This window comes from Rhinolophus hipposideros, assembly GCF_964194185.1.
Source record: "Rhinolophus hipposideros genome assembly, chromosome: 23".
In the NCBI taxonomy this organism is placed as follows: domain Eukaryota; kingdom Metazoa; phylum Chordata; class Mammalia; order Chiroptera; family Rhinolophidae; genus Rhinolophus; species Rhinolophus hipposideros.
Window position 1 is genome coordinate 41,434,373 of NC_138069.1, and position 16,838 is coordinate 41,451,210.

General features: G+C 43.0%; 1 protein-coding gene across 5 annotated transcripts in view; it reads left to right on the top strand.

Annotated features, from left to right (window-relative positions):
- BAIAP2L1 (BAR/IMD domain containing adaptor protein 2 like 1) overlaps positions 1-16,838 on the top strand; it is a 76,212-nt gene that overhangs the window by 40,909 nt on the left and 18,465 nt on the right. For all 5 annotated transcript variants that reach the window (XM_081036162.1, XM_081036164.1, XM_081036160.1 and 2 more), the window contains 4 exons: positions 12,653-12,714; positions 12,817-12,888; positions 14,185-14,322; positions 14,987-15,139. In XM_081036162.1, coding sequence (XP_080892288.1) covers positions 12,653-12,714; positions 12,817-12,888; positions 14,185-14,322; positions 14,987-15,139 — 425 coding nt within the window. The remainder of the gene's footprint in view (positions 1-12,652; positions 12,715-12,816; positions 12,889-14,184; positions 14,323-14,986; positions 15,140-16,838) is intronic.

The following is a 16,838-nucleotide window of genomic DNA, read 5'->3' on the forward strand; positions in this document are numbered from 1 at the left end:
GGGCTTATTTTCAGGGTAGGTCTTATTTTGGGGGGAAACACAGTATTATATCATTCCATTTATATGAAATTTCCAAAGTCAGCAAATCCATAAGTGACAGAAAGATTGGGGGTTGCCAGTGGCGGGGGTAGGAGAGAGTGGGGAATGACTGCTTAGTGGGTACGGACAGGTTTTCCTTTTGGGGTGGTGCAAATGTTTTTGAACTGGATAGTGGTGATGGTTGTACATTATGAATGTACAAAATGTCACTATTGGTAAATTTATGTTAGGTGTATTGAATTACAAAAATAAAGAAACAGCAAAAAAACGTAAGTATGCCACTTCTGAGGAGTTCCGAATATGGAATAATCTAATTAATTCATACCAAATATAATAGACATTGTAATAATTCAAAAGGGTAGTTGCACACGTTTCCTAGCGCCCTAGAAAATGCGGCAGCCCAGCAGCAATGTTACTAACATCTAGTCATGCCCTTATTCTCCTCAACTTTTCACCAGAGGAGAAACCTGAACACGAGTTAGGATCCAGGTTGGTCAGAAGTCTGAAACAGTTTGCTCTGTGCTTTACAGCACTTGCCATGTGTCCTACCCCAACACGTCACCGTAACTCCATGAAGATTGTAGTTGGCCCCAACCCAGTGCGAATCATGCAGTAAATGGGTTTTGTTAGCATTACTGGAAATGCAGAATTCAGGAGGCTCATTTAACTCACAACTGTCCTCTGAGGTGGGAGGTCCGATCCTTTAGCAGTGTCTGTTGTAGGGACGTTCCAGAGGTGGGGGCTAGCAGCACTTAGAACAAACGGGCCATCTCTGCCCTGCTCAGTGAAACTTAAGATGAGCTGAGAAGCTGAGAAGTAGATACATACTCTAGGCAGGGGTGTCCAAACTTTTTTCAACGTTTTTCACCAAGGGCCATATGCGGTAAAATACACAAACAGCCGGGCCACTCACTCGAGGTGAAGTACGTATTGCCTCACCTGGTTTATTTAAGTAAACTAAATATATTTTTGGAATTTTCTGCGGGCCAATTAACAATGGATTGCAGACCGCGGTTGGCTGCAGTTTGGACACCCCTGCAGAGGAGCCTAGAAATGTTTGTTGATCAACTAAATGAGTGTATCAGAGAAGGTATTGGGCTCTTGCATTCTAACTATGAACCAGGTTTCTCTAGGCTCTCGAAACCATGGCTATCATTTGCAACATTAATAAACTTGGTCCCCACCTTCAAGGTACCTACAATACAGTAAGTGAGATTATGAAAATGTATACATGCATAGCTTTAATACAGGACCGAGTGCACGAGTAAAAGGTACAAAGGCTATAGGATTTCATGGGAAGAGATGGCCACACCTGCATGTGGGGTGGAGGGGGTGGAAGGAAACGCAGGGGGTGCTGTATATCCTGTGGTTCAGCGTTGGAGGTAGGAAGGGTGATGGTTTCTGGTGAGGAACAGGTAGAGGGATGGGATATTTCAGTTTGCCTGACATTTAGGACTCATGGAAAGGTCATGGGAGATAATGGGTACAAATTAAAATTAGAGCCTTGTTGTTCTGAGTGCCAGGCTACAGATTCTGTGTGTTTCATTTCAAATTGAAATAAGAATTCATATTACTGGAACTGAAAGCTTTTGAGTTATTAAAAGCTGACTTATATTTTAGGAGCATGGGTTCACAGATAAAATAAAAATTGCAAGGTGACTAAAGAAGCAAATTAAATGGCAAACTCTTTACAACTGAGAACTGGACTCATAGAGTCCAAAATAAGTCTATTTCTATGACTCTTGAGTGCAGTGGAGCTGATACATACCTGATTCATGTATTTATAGCTCAGATCCATGGCTGATAGTTAGTGGCTTCCATTGTTGTAACAGTAGAATCTGTGATGTACTAAGGTCTCTCTTTTCTGTGTGTGTGTGTGTGTGTGAGTGTGTGTGTATGACTAAATATTTTAATCTCATCTCACTCTTATTCTCTACTAAGTCCTGCCCAGCCTCCCATTTCATATTAATATTTTAAAATAACTTACGACTCCTCTAAGTTTAGAACTATACTTTCATTTTATAATCAGTATTAAAATTTCACGTTTTTTAAATTGAATCCCTTTACTAAAAAATGAACCTAATAAACAGTTTTTATCTTTATTATTTTAAAATATCTTGTTTTTACATAATTAAAATTTGTAGCTATATGAACTTTTATACACTGCTTTTTTTAAAATTTAACATTCCATACATGTTTCTTTGAATTCATAAGAAATTAAAATTTAAATCAGAATATGCTCATTCAAATGAGCATCTGCTATCTGGCAGGCATTGTTTGAGTCACTAGGAATAAATCAATAACTCAGCATCCCTCTAATGGGTGTTAAACTGGTCTCCATGCCAGGTAGTAATAAGGTGAGGAGCCCCACTGAGTGATGGAGAGAAGGGGTGGAGTGGGGCCGGGTTAGGTAGAGTGATCAGGGACATGCTGTAGAGAGAGCCAGGTGTCTGGGGAGGCCATGCAGTGCAAAGGCCCTGGGGCCTTGTGACCTTGGGTAACAAACTGTGGAAGCCAGTCAGTTGAGGTGCAGTTAAGGATGGAAGAGTGGGAGGAGATGAGGTCTTGAGGAAGAGCAAGCTCGAGGGTGGGGCCAGGTCGTGTAGGGCCCTGTGGGTCACGGAAAGAATGTTGCCTGCGATGGGGGTGGGGAGCCTCTGCGGGCTTGGAACTCAGGAGTGATGTGGTTTGACTGGCATTTTCAAAGGTTCTTCCTGGCTTCTGTGTGAAGAGTGGATTAGGAGGGTGGAAACTGGGAAACGGTTGGGAGGCCGTTGTTCAGTCCAGGTGAGAAGGAATGGGATTTGCGCTAGGATGGGAGAGAGAGACGTGGGGCTTGCTGTGCACTGATGTCAAGTCTGGAGAAGGCATGCGGTGATGGCGAGTCAGGGTTTGCTTTCAGGTGTGTTAGGTGTGGGGTACCTGTTAGACCCCGTGGAGGTGTCCACACGGCAACTGGAAATGAGTCTGGAGTTCACGGTGTGAACGTGTAGTTCTATATCCCTGTGAACAAGACGGACCCTGTCTCACTGGCCCAGCGACACTGATACTCAACACTCCGTGCCCTGTGGCTTCCCTCAGCCCGAAATCAGGGCGTGTCAGGTGCTGCACTGCCGAGTTCCCATTTGACTCTCACCGGCTCCTCTAAGGGGCTGTCGATTTCCATGTCCACCTTACAGATGGCCATGGGGAGGCAGAGTGCAGATAGGACCGGGGAGGCCTCCTGCACCCAGCCCTTCCTACCCATGTAGCAGGAACATGCCAGTCGGGGTGGCAGCCCAGCCCTTTTCCGAACCGACCCCTTCTCCAGTGTGAGTCGTGTGTATGGCAGGCATTGGGGTTCCCTGCCATTTGTAATAGGTGATCATCTTTTTGTGCCTGCTTGCTTCCTTTCATAAAGCATTTTTTAGTGTTTCAGAATTTCAGGTGCAGCAGAAAGCCAGGTAACCGGTGACCACTGTTTGACTTGGAGTTAGGTCACTTTGTGTGTCATTGAGCCATAACAAGTGTGGGGGAATGGTTTTCAGGGCGTGCCATGGGGAGTCAGTCTTACCACTTTGGTTTTACTTCCTGCCTGACCCAAACTCTCTGAGCTGAAATGGCTTCACTGACCAGGCCAGACCTCACCCAGTGGTTCATGCTTTTGTGATATATCCTGCCCAGCCCCTGAGGGGGCCGGTTCCATTTTCACACAGCACTAATAATTAAAGTGTTATGGCTGGTGTTGTGGAGATCGATGTTCCTTTCCCTGAGTGTCACATATACTGGGCATCGTTCTGTCCTTGGGTACCTCGTGGGGAAAATCTGATCCTCTTGTACGGGATTTCTCTTCGCACATGTGAGCGAGGGTGCAGAGTAGTTTAAGAGCACACGCTCAGGGTCAGACGTGAGTCCCCGTTACGGCCCCAGCACCTTTGGTGCTTGTGTAACCTTGGGAAAATCATCTCAAAGCCTTCGTTTCCTCCTGTGTATGATGAGGGTAATAGCTGTGTCCCTGTTAGGTTGTGAGGACCCAATGGGCCATCTCTGGAGGGCGGTTGGCACAGCACTCGGCCTAGGGAAGGATGACCCCTCCTAGCTCGCAATGTCTCTGAGGGCCCTGCAGTTGTGTGCTGGTGTCTCATCTTCCCTCTAAGGCAGGAGGACGTGGGATGACACTTGAACTACAAAAACACTGAGTTGTTCTTTCTGTTCTTGTTCTGTGTTTCAGTAGTCAGTGTGATGCAACAGATAATAAAATGGATCCTAGATTGTGTGGAATCTCCCTTAAATTCACATCATATAGAACCACCCAGCGTCCCCATGGGGTGTGTGCTTACATCAAAGGGATAAATGGCTTTCTGACTGAAAGGTGGCAGCTGGACCCCTGTTTTATTTTGTGGTTTTAAACTTGTTCAATTAGAAATGGTTGCTTGAAAACAAGATAACAAAAAAAAAAACACCTTAGTTTTTTTTAAAAAAAACTCTTTACTTAAAATGTTCAAGATGCTTTTCCTCAGTAATCCTGAATTGGAGCTGTGTCTTAGTGCCTTCTCTCTCTGAGCCTTGTGCATACCTTTGTGTTTTGGGTCCCGTTTTAATATTTTTAAAGAACTTTTTTAAAATTTCAGATATAGCATTTTTAAGCTTAAATGGAAATGTTTACAGTTAATTAGTGATATCATAGGGAATAACTAGTTGTCAGCTTCATTTATTATTGATAATACAGCTGCTTTCATTTTTTTTAGTATCATGGTTGTGTTTTAGCCTTAATCTACTAATCAATGAAAAAGCAAGATGAATAATTAATGTTCACTTGCCTCGCTTGATATAATAGCTTGTAGAAAACTTTCAGTCTTTTAATGCTGTATTTTATATTCATATATAAAGAAAACAATCACTTGTAATCTGTATGTGGATGTAAAATTGATAAATTATTTCTGTGTGATATATAATTGATACACATGAATAAATTGACATTGTCCTTTTAGCTAAAATAAGAGTAGTACATTAAAATCCTACTTGGAAATATTTTGTCTTCATCGCAAATCCTGTATTTTGTTTAACTTGACAGTACTAGTGTACAGCAGGGAGGCTAAATTAGTTTAATTGCTCATCAGAAATAATTCGATTAGTTGCTCATCAGTGGGTAATAAACGTTCCGTTTGCTTCCTGAATCAATCTTCTGTCCTCATGACAGGAGTATCACGTAAGCCCTGAGTCTCCCTGCTCTTTGACCCAGTATTTGGTTATAATTTTCAGAGACGTCTCTACTAGGTAGCACCTTGGGTATTGAGGGACGAGATCTCTGATTGTTCTGGACTTGTACTTGCTCTCTCCCTTGCTGAAAAGACTTGACTTTAAAATATCCAGAATTAAAAAAATTAAAAAAAAAATCCAGAATAGTTTATTTTTAAAGCATTTGTTACATACAAGTTAAGAATTCATATGTCAGTCATACGGGGTTGATTGGTTTTCATTTATTCTTTACACAAACCTTGTTAAGTCATCCCCTTTCTTAAAAATAAAAAATAAAAACAGTTTAATGTTGCCATCTCTAGCTACCATCTTGTTTCACTTTTATTTCCAGACTTCCCAAAGTATGTGATTTATACCAACTTGCTCCTTTCTGCAGCATCTCTTTTCCTTTCGCACTTTTTACCAGAAATCAGGAAGCTAGAGGGAACCTAACACAGTGTCTAGTGTGTGTCTTGCTCTTGGCACATTTCCCTTGTTAGGACACTTAATCCTCACAGCGTGGGTTGCCAAGTGTCCAGCACTGAATCCACATAGTCCGGTATTGTAGCTTCTTGTTTGGCAAAATGAAAATTTTGTAAACCAAAATGACCCTTGTTTTTTTAAAAAAGATTATCTTGTTTGTGGTTCAGGATCCTCTGAGACCAGACCTCGGTGTTACTAAACCTCGGTTAAATAAAAGCTGCCAGGAATTTGCTCCTGAAGGCTCCAAGGATGGAAACAGCTCTGCGTGGCTGCCAGGCCTGCCTGCGAGGGCTTGCTCTGCCGGGTCCGGGTCACTCAGACAGACGCCGGTGCTCACACCAAATGCGGCCACGGTCGGTGCTCCACACAGAAGCCTGAGAACAGGCGTGTCAGTGTAGGGGGAAAGGAGGGCAAGCTGAGGACCAGGCATTCAGGTTCAACAACAGCAATTTTTCCTGTAGGAATGTCTGTAGTAAATATTATATAGCAATAAAATCAGATAACTACAGATGCCACCTTTGGTGGGTCAGGCTTTTGCTGGAGTTTTCTTTTCCTGCACTTTCTTTTCTTTTCGCCGTACTTCTCTACATTGTGTTTCACTGCATTCACCCTTTCATTTGTTTGTTCACTATATTTATCGACCAGACTTTTGAGGCGTGTGGTGTGCCAGGCAGGCACTGCAGCACACAGGTAACTGGGAACCAGGTCAAGTTCTTGTCCACATGCAACTTCCAGAAAATTGAGACACGGCATGTGTTTTCCTCCAAGCAGGAAAACACAAGCAGGTGTTTTTTTTGATATTAGTTAACAGACTATATTTTTTAGTGCAGTTACAGGTTTATAGAAAATTGAGCAGATCGTACCCAGAGTTCCCACACACTGCTCTCTTCCCCCACTCACAATTTCCCCTATTTTTAACACCTTGCATTAGTGTGGTACATTTGTTACAAATGATTAACCGATATTGATACATTATTATCAGCTGTTACTCTTTGCATTCTATGAGTTTTGACATAGGTTTCAGGACATACCTCCCATCACAGTACCCACGCCCCACTCCTCCACCCTTGGCAACCCGGGATCTTTTCACTGTCTCTCTAGTTTTGCCTTTTCCAGAATGTCGTTTCGTTGGAATTGTATATGCAGACTTTTCAGATTGACTTCTTTCACTAAGCAACATGTACTTAAGCTTCCCCCATGTGTTTTTGTGGCTTAATAGTTCATTTCTGTTTTATCCCTGAATAATACTCAATTGTACAGATGTACCACAGTTCATCATTCGTCTTGGTTGCTTCCAGTTTTTGGCAATATGAATAAAGCTGCCATCAACATGCATATACAGCTATTTCTGTGGACATAAGATTTCAAGTGATTTGGGTAAAAACCTAGGAGCACAATTCCTGGATCAAGTGGTTAAGACTGTTTATAAGAAACTGCCAGACTGCCTGGCACGGTGCCTACCATGTTGCATTCCCACCAGCAGTGAACAAGAGCTCCTGCTGCTCCACAACCTCTCCAGCATTTGGTGGGGTCAGTTTTCTGGATTTTGGCTGTTCTGATAGGTATGTAGTTGTGTCTTGTTTTAATTTCCAATTCCTGGATTTTCCAATTCATTTTGTTTTTTTTGTTTTGTTTTTCTGAACATTGGCTTTTCTTTTTTCTTTTTTATTAAAGATTTTTTTATTGGGGAAGGGGAACAGGACTTTATTAGGGAACAGTGTGTACTTCCAGGACTTTTTTACAGTCAAGTTGTTGTCCTTTCAGTCTTAGTTGTGGAGGGCGCAGCTCAGCTCCAGGTCCAGTTGCTGTTTCTAGTTGCAGGGGACACAGCCCACTATCCCTTGCGGGAGTCGAACTGGCAACCTTGTGGTTGAGAGCCCACTGGCCCATGTGGGAATCGAACCGGCAGCCTTTGGAGTTAGGAGCACAGAGCTCCAACCGCCTGAGCCACCGGGCCAGCCCTGTATATCGTTTTTGGTGAGGTATCTGTTTGGATTTTTTGCTCTTTTTAAATTGAAGTATTTTTATTATTGTTGAATTTTAAGAGTTTATATATATATTTTTTGGATACAAGTCCTCTGTCAGATGTGTGTTGTAAATATTTTCTCTCAGTTTGTGATTTGTCTTTCCATTCTCTTGTCTCTTGCATACCAGAAGTTTTTAATTTAATGATTTTTTTCATTCACGGATCATGCTTTTGGTGTTATATCTAAAAACATCACTAACCCAAGATTATGTAGATTTTCTCTGGCACTATCATCTAAAAGTTTTACATTTTGCATTTTGAATTAATTTTTGTAAAGGACGTAAGGTCAGAATCTAGATTAATTTTGTTGCAAGTGTATGTCCAGTTACTTGTTCAACGTCATTTGTTGAAAGGATTATCCTTTCTCCATTAAATTGACTTGGCTTCTTTGTCAGCGATCAGTTGACTGTATTCTGTCGGTCTCTTTCTGGGCTCTCTTTTCTGTCCCATCTATTTGTCCGTTCTTTCACCAGTAACGCTGTGTTGGTCATTGTAGTTTTTATATAAGTTTTGAAGTCAGGTAGCATCAGGGCTCTGACTTGGTTCTTCAGGATTGTGCCCGCTATTTTGGATCTTCTGCCTTCCATATAAACTTTAGAGACACTTTGTTGATATTCAGAGTAACTTGCTGGGATTTGTATTCCAATTGTATTGAATTTGTAAGTCAGGTTGGATAGAATGTTAACAATATAGTCTTCTTACCCATGAACGTGGACTATCCATTTACTTAGATCTTCAGTTTCTTTCATCAGTTTTGTCATTTTCTTCATGTAGATCTTGTACATATTACTTTCACCTCAAACAATGAGAGTGCCTGAGAACAGCGTATAATTCTGTTGCGTAACTTATGTTTGTCCCACTTGTCTTCCTAAGATGGGATAAATCACGATCAGTGGTAGAAGACTTGTAGTCTGTGCGCAAGACGTCAGTTAGAGCTGTTTGTACTGTAGTTGGTTAAATCAGAAGCTACACCTTTGGAGTAATGTTCAGTGACATCCTCATCCTGTTTCTTATTTGGTGTTATACCCACACGCACACTGTTTACGGTGTCACCACTGACCAGGGGAGAGCACCTCTGACTCCACCCAGGGATTGGGTTTGACCAGCCCCTGGGAGCTCTTAGATGCCAGCAAAGCCTTTCAAATTTGGTCACATGTTTGTGACATAATCGGCCTGCGTGTGAATTCCGTGTTGGTCGCTCTAATCTGTAGAGTACATACCCCAGGTGTGTAGTTTGCTTTTACTGTCATCGTTCTGTTTTCTCCTCATCACATTTGATATTTGGGAAATTGTCAGGAAAATGTATATCCCTTTTCCAGTGACATTTTGGTCAGTTTTACTGGAATCCACGCAGTATCACTTTAGGCCACTAGTAGGCTGGCTTCCACCCTGTCATTCTACTGTCTGAGCCTACTTGAAGCGACATGGAGAAAGGGGTGTGTGATTCAGTCATTGCTCTCTGCTCTTGTGCAATAATCAACGTGTTCTAATTACCTATGATATATATGTATAAATGAAAAAGACTGTTTACGCCTCCATGTGCTGTGCTCAGGTCCACCAGTAATCTCCATTTGGGTCGTTGAAATTTATTCTGTGACTTGATAAAGAATTATCTAATTGAAGCTATATTAATAGTGCAATGACTAATCTATATTTTAGACGACAACTATGTATTCATAGCAATAAGACTCTTTTAATTTTTATTCAACTTTTTCTTTTAAGTCCATACTGCCTATAGGTTAAATGTATACCTTAATACAGTATTGTTGGACAAAAATGTTGGCCATATTTGTTCATGGTTCCTAAAATTAGTTATTATTTGTATGAATTTATGGAAAGTTGATGTTAGACATTGACTTAATTATGTCCAGGTCATGATGGTAAAATAGGTATATGTTTTAATTCCTTTAACATCACCACTTAAGAATATGATTCATTCAGACTGAGTCACATTGCTATACTTACTATGAGTTTCTTCTCAAAATGTTACGTCAGAACCTGAAAGGGAAAAAGGAAGTGGTTGGCCCAGTGCATTCAGTGCTGTGATTTCTGGGATCGGCGCGTTGATTCCTGGTTGGGTGTGTATTTAGTTCTGCTCCATTAGAGTCTGGGCTGTGCTTTCTCAACTCCACCCTCTTTTTTCAAAAAAAATTTTTTCTTCTCAAGTGTAATTTATGAAAAAGTAGGTTGCAGGGCTAAGAGTAAACGTGTGCGATACCACGTTTTAGGCATAAAGTAACTCCTGGCTATATTTAAGAATAAACTTCTGTAGATTGAACATAAAGGCTGTTTTCATTTTCTGTTTCAAGATACATTTTGGCAGCTTGCATAATCACGGTAAAGATGTTTTTTAATCCTTTTTATGACCGAGGACTCAGTGGCTGCTGCTATGAGGTTGGTATTTGAATTCCACGAACTGAGAGGGACAGGAATAACATGGATACGCTCACGTGTTCCGCTCCTGCGCCCAGAGTGAATGGGCTTTTCATGGAGCCTTTCCACCGCGCTGTCGGCGGGGAGAAACCATGGGCAAGAGGGGTGTGTGGCGGGCGGGGGCCCCCCAGGCCAGAGCACCAAATTCAGCAGTGTCCACACTAGCACGTACTTAGGTTTTGGCCACATGCCTCTTAGAGATCCGCATTATATAAAGTTGTGGAGTTCATGACAGTATGAAAACAAAAATGGGAATGTCTTAATTCTAGCTTGAATCACTCTGATTTAAGCCAAGTTATTTTTAGACTCTTTTTTAAGTAGATCTCATTTGCCAAAAATAGAGTACTTGATTTTCAAATAATTGAAGTGGGCTTTTTTGTTGTTTTTTATCTCTAACCAGGAATTATTTATGGGTTGAAAGTAGATGGGAAAGTAACTTAGATTATTTCAGTATCTGAAATGACTAGATGATATGAACTGACATTAATGTAATTATATTCTTGGCCATGTAAGGATTTCCTTTGTGAAGAACTCTGTTTCGTGTTGAGCTTTAGGAGACCTTAATTATGGAATAAATGAAGTCAGTATCAGTAAGGATGTACAGTGGGTATTCTGATCATTTGGCATGGTGGAACCCTGAATGCTGGGCGTGGGTCAGCCCTCGCTGTCCTATTTATCCAGCAGGCTGTTCTGTCAGAGGTTCCTAGAATCGCAATGCTTGGGGACTTACAGGTTATGTATGTATGACTCTATAACTTGATAACGTTATATCCTCAAAGGACTTTGCCCCCACATGGGCTTCATGCTGAGGAGTTGGTTTATCTGGGACACCATGGGGAGAGGTCAGGGGGAATGGCGTGTAATATTTGCATTTGGAAAGGTCGCTGGCATCTGTTTCAATTAGCAATAATCGCGCCTCAGATAAACCTCATTGGCTACGATACTGCCACAGCACAAAACTGGTTGTTGGCATCTGTAAGGAAGAAGAAGATCAGAAGAGAACGAGCTGGGAGTAAAGAGAAATGATAGTTTTGTGGGTGGGAGACTCCCAAGAGGTCCAGCTGGCAGGTTTCAATGTGTTGGAGGGTTTTAGACTCGGGAGGCTCTTTCACTCCAGTGGAACAGATTATTGGGTGAACATAGACATCACATGTGTCATTCCCACGTGCCTTCTCTCCTGGGCAGGGAAGGGCTGGCGCATTTGTTACCCAAGGAAGCAGGATGTGGAAGGGGTATGGGCTCACCCTAGAAGTGGCCCAAGTGATGGCAGCACACACACAAGCGCATGAGTCTTTGTTGTTGGGTATGACACGGGCGTGACCGGCTGCCTGGCAGCCAGGAGCTGGGATTAGAGAACGGGGTGAGTTCACTTTTAGGTTGAATATGAGGTACCTAATAGGGCAGCCAGGTGGATGTGTTCAGGAAAGGGTTAACTTTCTGAGTCTGAAGATGAGAGGAAAGACCGGGCTGGCCATTTGAAAGTCAGATATCCTAAAATGTTTTGAGAACAGGGCATGGTAGAGTCACTTGCATAGAGGTGACAGCTGAAGTTTTAGTCCAGTTGGTGTTCTTTTTCTCTTTCCCCATATTCTACTACAGTCGTAATTTTAATTTTCCGTCATCTACAGCCTTTCATTTCACCCAGAGAATTCCTTTTAGTCTGTCCACTGAACTGTGGGATGATCCACCCAGCACATTTTATTGTTGTTTGGTATGGTCTGGTGGGGGTTCCAAATGAGTCTACGGTCCTCTCAGTTCTTAGGTATTAGACCTATTGGTGCATTCCTGTAGATAACTTGGCAGAGAGGCTCTTGTTCACCTTTGTCAGACAGAGTTCAGTAGCAGAGATGTGTACACTGCCACGACCAAATCAGGTGGTCGTCTCGCTGCATTTGGAGTAAGACTCCTTTGTCCTAGAACATTCTTCTGTCATATGGCTGCAGATGCTTCCAAGAAGTGGCGTAGTCCCAGGAGGTAGGAGGCAGAACACTGTCCCCACTGTGGGTTTCTCACGGCGTTAATATTTTCCAGGATGATACATGACCTAATGTAAGAAAGAGAAAATAACCTTTATCTTTATGATTATCAGATACTCTGGGGGTTAGATCAAAATAAGTCATTTCTTCCTGTAGTTAGTTACTGTAATGACCAAGAGAATTCAGCTTAGAGAATGAGTAAGTATAGAAAGAACAATGTGAGTTTTAAGGCAAAGTTGGCATTCCTCTAATGAACAATGTTGTGGAGTAAGTTTGCTGTCAGCTGCATCCCTCTGGAACCCACCCCCACCGGGGGGCACAGTCAGTGTTTCTCAGTGTTTCTGAGTGTCGGGGCCTGAGGCCCGCTGACAGGGTCCAAGGGCAGCAGGGACTGTGCTTCACGATTTTACTTTCCTTAATCTCTTCACAGAAAACACACAATGACTTTTCCCCCTAACATATTTGATTTTATTCACAGGCCGCGTTCTCATTGAGATTTCAATGACCCACAAGAAACTCGATGAGAATTTTAAAGAAAATGTATGTGAACTCTTTTTGTATTTACAAAATATATTTACTTTTAAATTTTATTTTGTTTAGTCTCAAATCTGGTGTGAATTTTTTATTTCATCTTGTTAACAGTTCAAAACATTCCATAAAGAGATTATACACGAGCTGGAGAAGAAGACAGAACTTGACGTAAAATACATGAATGTGAGTAGAGTCCCTTCCGCCTGCGTGGACGGGGGCGGGCGTGGGGCACGGGGCCGGCTCTCTGGGAGGCTGCCCCTGCCTGGTCCCCCAGCCTGGGGAGAACTTCCTCACTGTTTACTCAGCAGCAGCAAACAGGGATGGAGCTTGGTGGTGTTTGTACATAAGCACACAAGACCAACAAGGCCCCTCCAGGCTGAGTGGGCTCGTTTTTGCTAACACTTGGGAGCTGTTTTTAAAGCATAGAAAAAGTATTGCGAGGAATCATACTGCTTCTGGAAAGCGCTGTTTTCAAAGAACACACATATGCCGATGACATCTGTGTCTGCATTGAGGCAGCTGTTACTTTCACAAAGCAGCACTTCAGGATGTGGGATGTGCATGGGAGAACACCAGCTGGGGCTCCCAAGGCTTGTCAGAGACCACTCCTGCGTGCCATTGCTTCCTGTCAGCCATATTCTGGATTCCAGCAGTGTTCTCCTTCCTCCTGGACTCCTATCCCAGCACACAGGGCTCTTTCTAGCTTCTCTGTTTGCTGTAGAGTAGCTGCTTTCTTTGCCACCCAAAGCCCCCTTTCTTCTCATCAAGACCCCATGTGGCTGGAAGCAGTGCCCCTGCGTGCACGTGCTCTGTGTACCCCGGAAGAAGGCTACGCGACCACCTGTGACTGCTGAGGAGGTGTAATGCCAAGCACTTTCCATACACTGGTTTTTATCCCTGCAGGATCTCCATGGTGTCGGTACTCTTATTATCCTCACTGTACAGATTAGACAGGAAAGATGGATTTTAGAGAAATTAGTAGGTGCTGAGATCGCACAGGAAGTGAGGGAAGAAGCCAGAATTCTAACCCAGGTCTGTTAGTTTCCAAACAACTCTGCTACACACCACCCAAATAAGCAGAAGTGATGATACTTCCTCATTCTCTTTCTCGAAATCAGAAGTCATAAAATAATCAGGAACATGGGATTTAATAGTTTGTTCATCCACCAAAGCACTTACTGACCCACTCGGTGTCCAGAAATCTTTAAGGAAAGAAGGAACAAGAACAAGAAAAAGAAAAGACATTGTTGTCCTCCGAGAGCTGCCCTTCGGCTCAAGGGCCCCTTATACAAACACGGAACTTTAGGACAAAGCAGTGAATGTTAAAGGGAAGAGGGCAGTGTGAGGTGTGGGTGTGCAAGGCCAGGTGAGGGAGTGGGAAGTGTGGCCACACCCAGCCACACCCACTGGAAATATTAGCAGATAACTGCCTGAGAGTTGGTAGGTGCTGCAGTAAAATACGCAACATTTAACTTACAGGCCACTCTTAAAAGATACCAAATGGAACACAGGAGTAAATTAGATTCCTTGGAGAAATCTCAAGCTGAATTGAAGAAGATCAGAAGGAAAAGTCAAGGAGGACGAAATGCACTCAAATATGAGCACAAAGAAATTGAGGTGAGCTCCTCCACACTGCTTTGTTGGTTGTTGGTGATTTGTGTAGTTTACAGGGAAGCTTGCTCCCTCAGACAGCCTGGGCTTGATCCATGGACTGTTGTGCTGCTATTGAAGTTGAAAATAAGCATGTTGGCTTAGGATGAGCTGAAGGCTGCAGAGTTTTCCAGAGTTAAGAACAATTAGTGGCCTCCTGAAAACACTGGCATCTTCTCCTCACTTGGTATGGGGGGCAGGAGGGGAGTGGTAAGAGACGCTCCATTACTGGCATTAGTATCCCCGTTTTCAGATGGATAAAATGAGGCTTGGGTTAAGTCATGTGGTTAACACTTGGACCTGGGGTTTGAACTTGAACTTTCTGATCCAAAGCCCATGCTTTTACAATAGAACATGTGGCGTACAAAGTAATATTTGTGCAAATTGCCCAGTGGAATGTAAGGCCTTTGGCAACTTCTCTTCACGTGTGAGTCAGGGATCGTAATGAGAATGATGGTATCTGCTCAGGTCAGATTACAACTTTGTTATTTTGTCTAATGTTTATCTGCATTTAATAGTTACTCCATTATCAAAATAAACCAGGTATAAAGATGGCAGGAGATAAATGTCAGGGTGTGTAGCTATTTGCTTCCTCGTGTCTTACTTGTATAATTATTATTTATTTTCCTAGTATGTAGAAACCGTTACTTCTCGCCAGAGTGAAATCCAGAAATTTATTGCAGAGGGTTGCAAAGAAGCTCTACTTGAAGAAAAAAGGCGCTTCTGCTTTCTGGTTGACAAACACTGTAGCTTTGCAAATCGCATGCATTATTATCACCTGCAGGTGGGTGTGACAGCAAGTTGTGTTGCGTGTACTGATTTTATTTCATATTTAAATGCCCCCGAAATGCTGTACCTTCCATACATGCCAACATAAAGCACTGGACCTTTTTGCCAATGAGATTTCAAAGAAATAGTTTGGTGCCCACGTGAATATGTACAGTTTTAGAAATATTGATGAAACGGTCAAATGTCAGCTTGTGATTTAATTAACTTAGTACTACATCCATATTTAAAATCTTTTATAAAATCATGTTTAATAATTGCGAACTGGCACTTTGTTGCTTTGCTCACCTATGAGTCGGCTTTTCTCGGACTCAGTAATGCATTTTCAGCACCAGTGTCTTCACCAGAACCATGGGGTGAGTCCCAGCAGGCCCCAGGTCCACCCCACCTGGGTGGTCTGAGAGGCTCCCTGGGGGGTCCGTGTACCTGGGGTCAGTGGAAATTGTATCCCAGGCCACAGACACAATCACAGCATCAGGACAGTTGGTCGTGGTTACTTTTCATTCCTCTTCAAGGATCCATGAGCTGAGTGACTTGGCTCACTGCCCTCTTTCAGTACGTGCTGCTGTGAGGCTTTACCCCCACGAATCATTACAAGACATGTGTTAACATTTCCTTTCCCCTTCTTTTTATAAGTTATGGATTCTATGGGATGTATGTAAGCATCCGAAAGTAGCATTGATTGAAGTTAGTGATTCATTGTTACTCATAAAAAAGTAATTTGGAGAGTGCTCCATGCTATGAGAAGCTATGTGAGAGCTTGAATATAAGGCAACTTCCTCTTGGCCTTGTATGTGTGCCTATGTCATATGTTACATACTCTATAAAGTTGTTGCAACTTTAAGGGATATTCAGCTACCAAATCTAAATACCTAAGATCTGAAATTGTTCCAGGAAAGAATTGCTGTGTTAGGTGATCACTGCTGTCGCCAGTGTACCTGCACTCATTTCAGCAACGTCGGCTCCACGGTGAGGGTGGCCTACTGGGCAGGCTCATAGGCTGGAGAGGGACAGAAGCAACCTTGAATCCCTCTTCCTCTGGCGATGTCCTGCCAGCGATGGGTCACTCACTGTCATGCGGCAACCCGGCCTATTGCCAGAGAGGTGTAGTTGTTGGCAATCTTTCTTACGTTCAACCTTGGGTCCCAGTTAGGCTTTCGAGAGTGACACAAACCCAATCTACTTCTTTCTATACGGGAAATCTCTTCAACTCGCTGAAAATCCTTTTGGTGCCTTCTCTTAACCCGACTAAAGTGTCCCAGTCCTTTCACCAGTTCCTTGGATGAAGCAGGCCCAAGCAACTGGCATGTCAGGGTTACAGTTGGGGGGCAGAGGTGGTTTGGGGGAGGGGCTCTGCCCTCTCAGGATTTACATCAACACTCCAGCACACCTGAGAACACAGAGTCTAAGTAAAAACAGCATGGTTGCAATGAAAATAGCTTCCAAAAAAGTTCCCTACTTCCCTTTTCCAATCAGATTGCTGCCTTGGAAAGGGGGTTCATTGAAAGTCTTTCAGGGAACCTCTGTGAGTCTAGTTGTAAGAAGCTGAGCCAGGCTCATGGGAGCCAGGGACAACTGCCTCTGCCTCTGGGGCTGTGGCACTTACCTCTGTCATTCTGCTCTGCAGACCAGCTTCTCTGCAGAGCCCCAGTCAGCTGTGGCCCGGGTGTCCCCACAGCACTGTCCCTAGCTCTGTC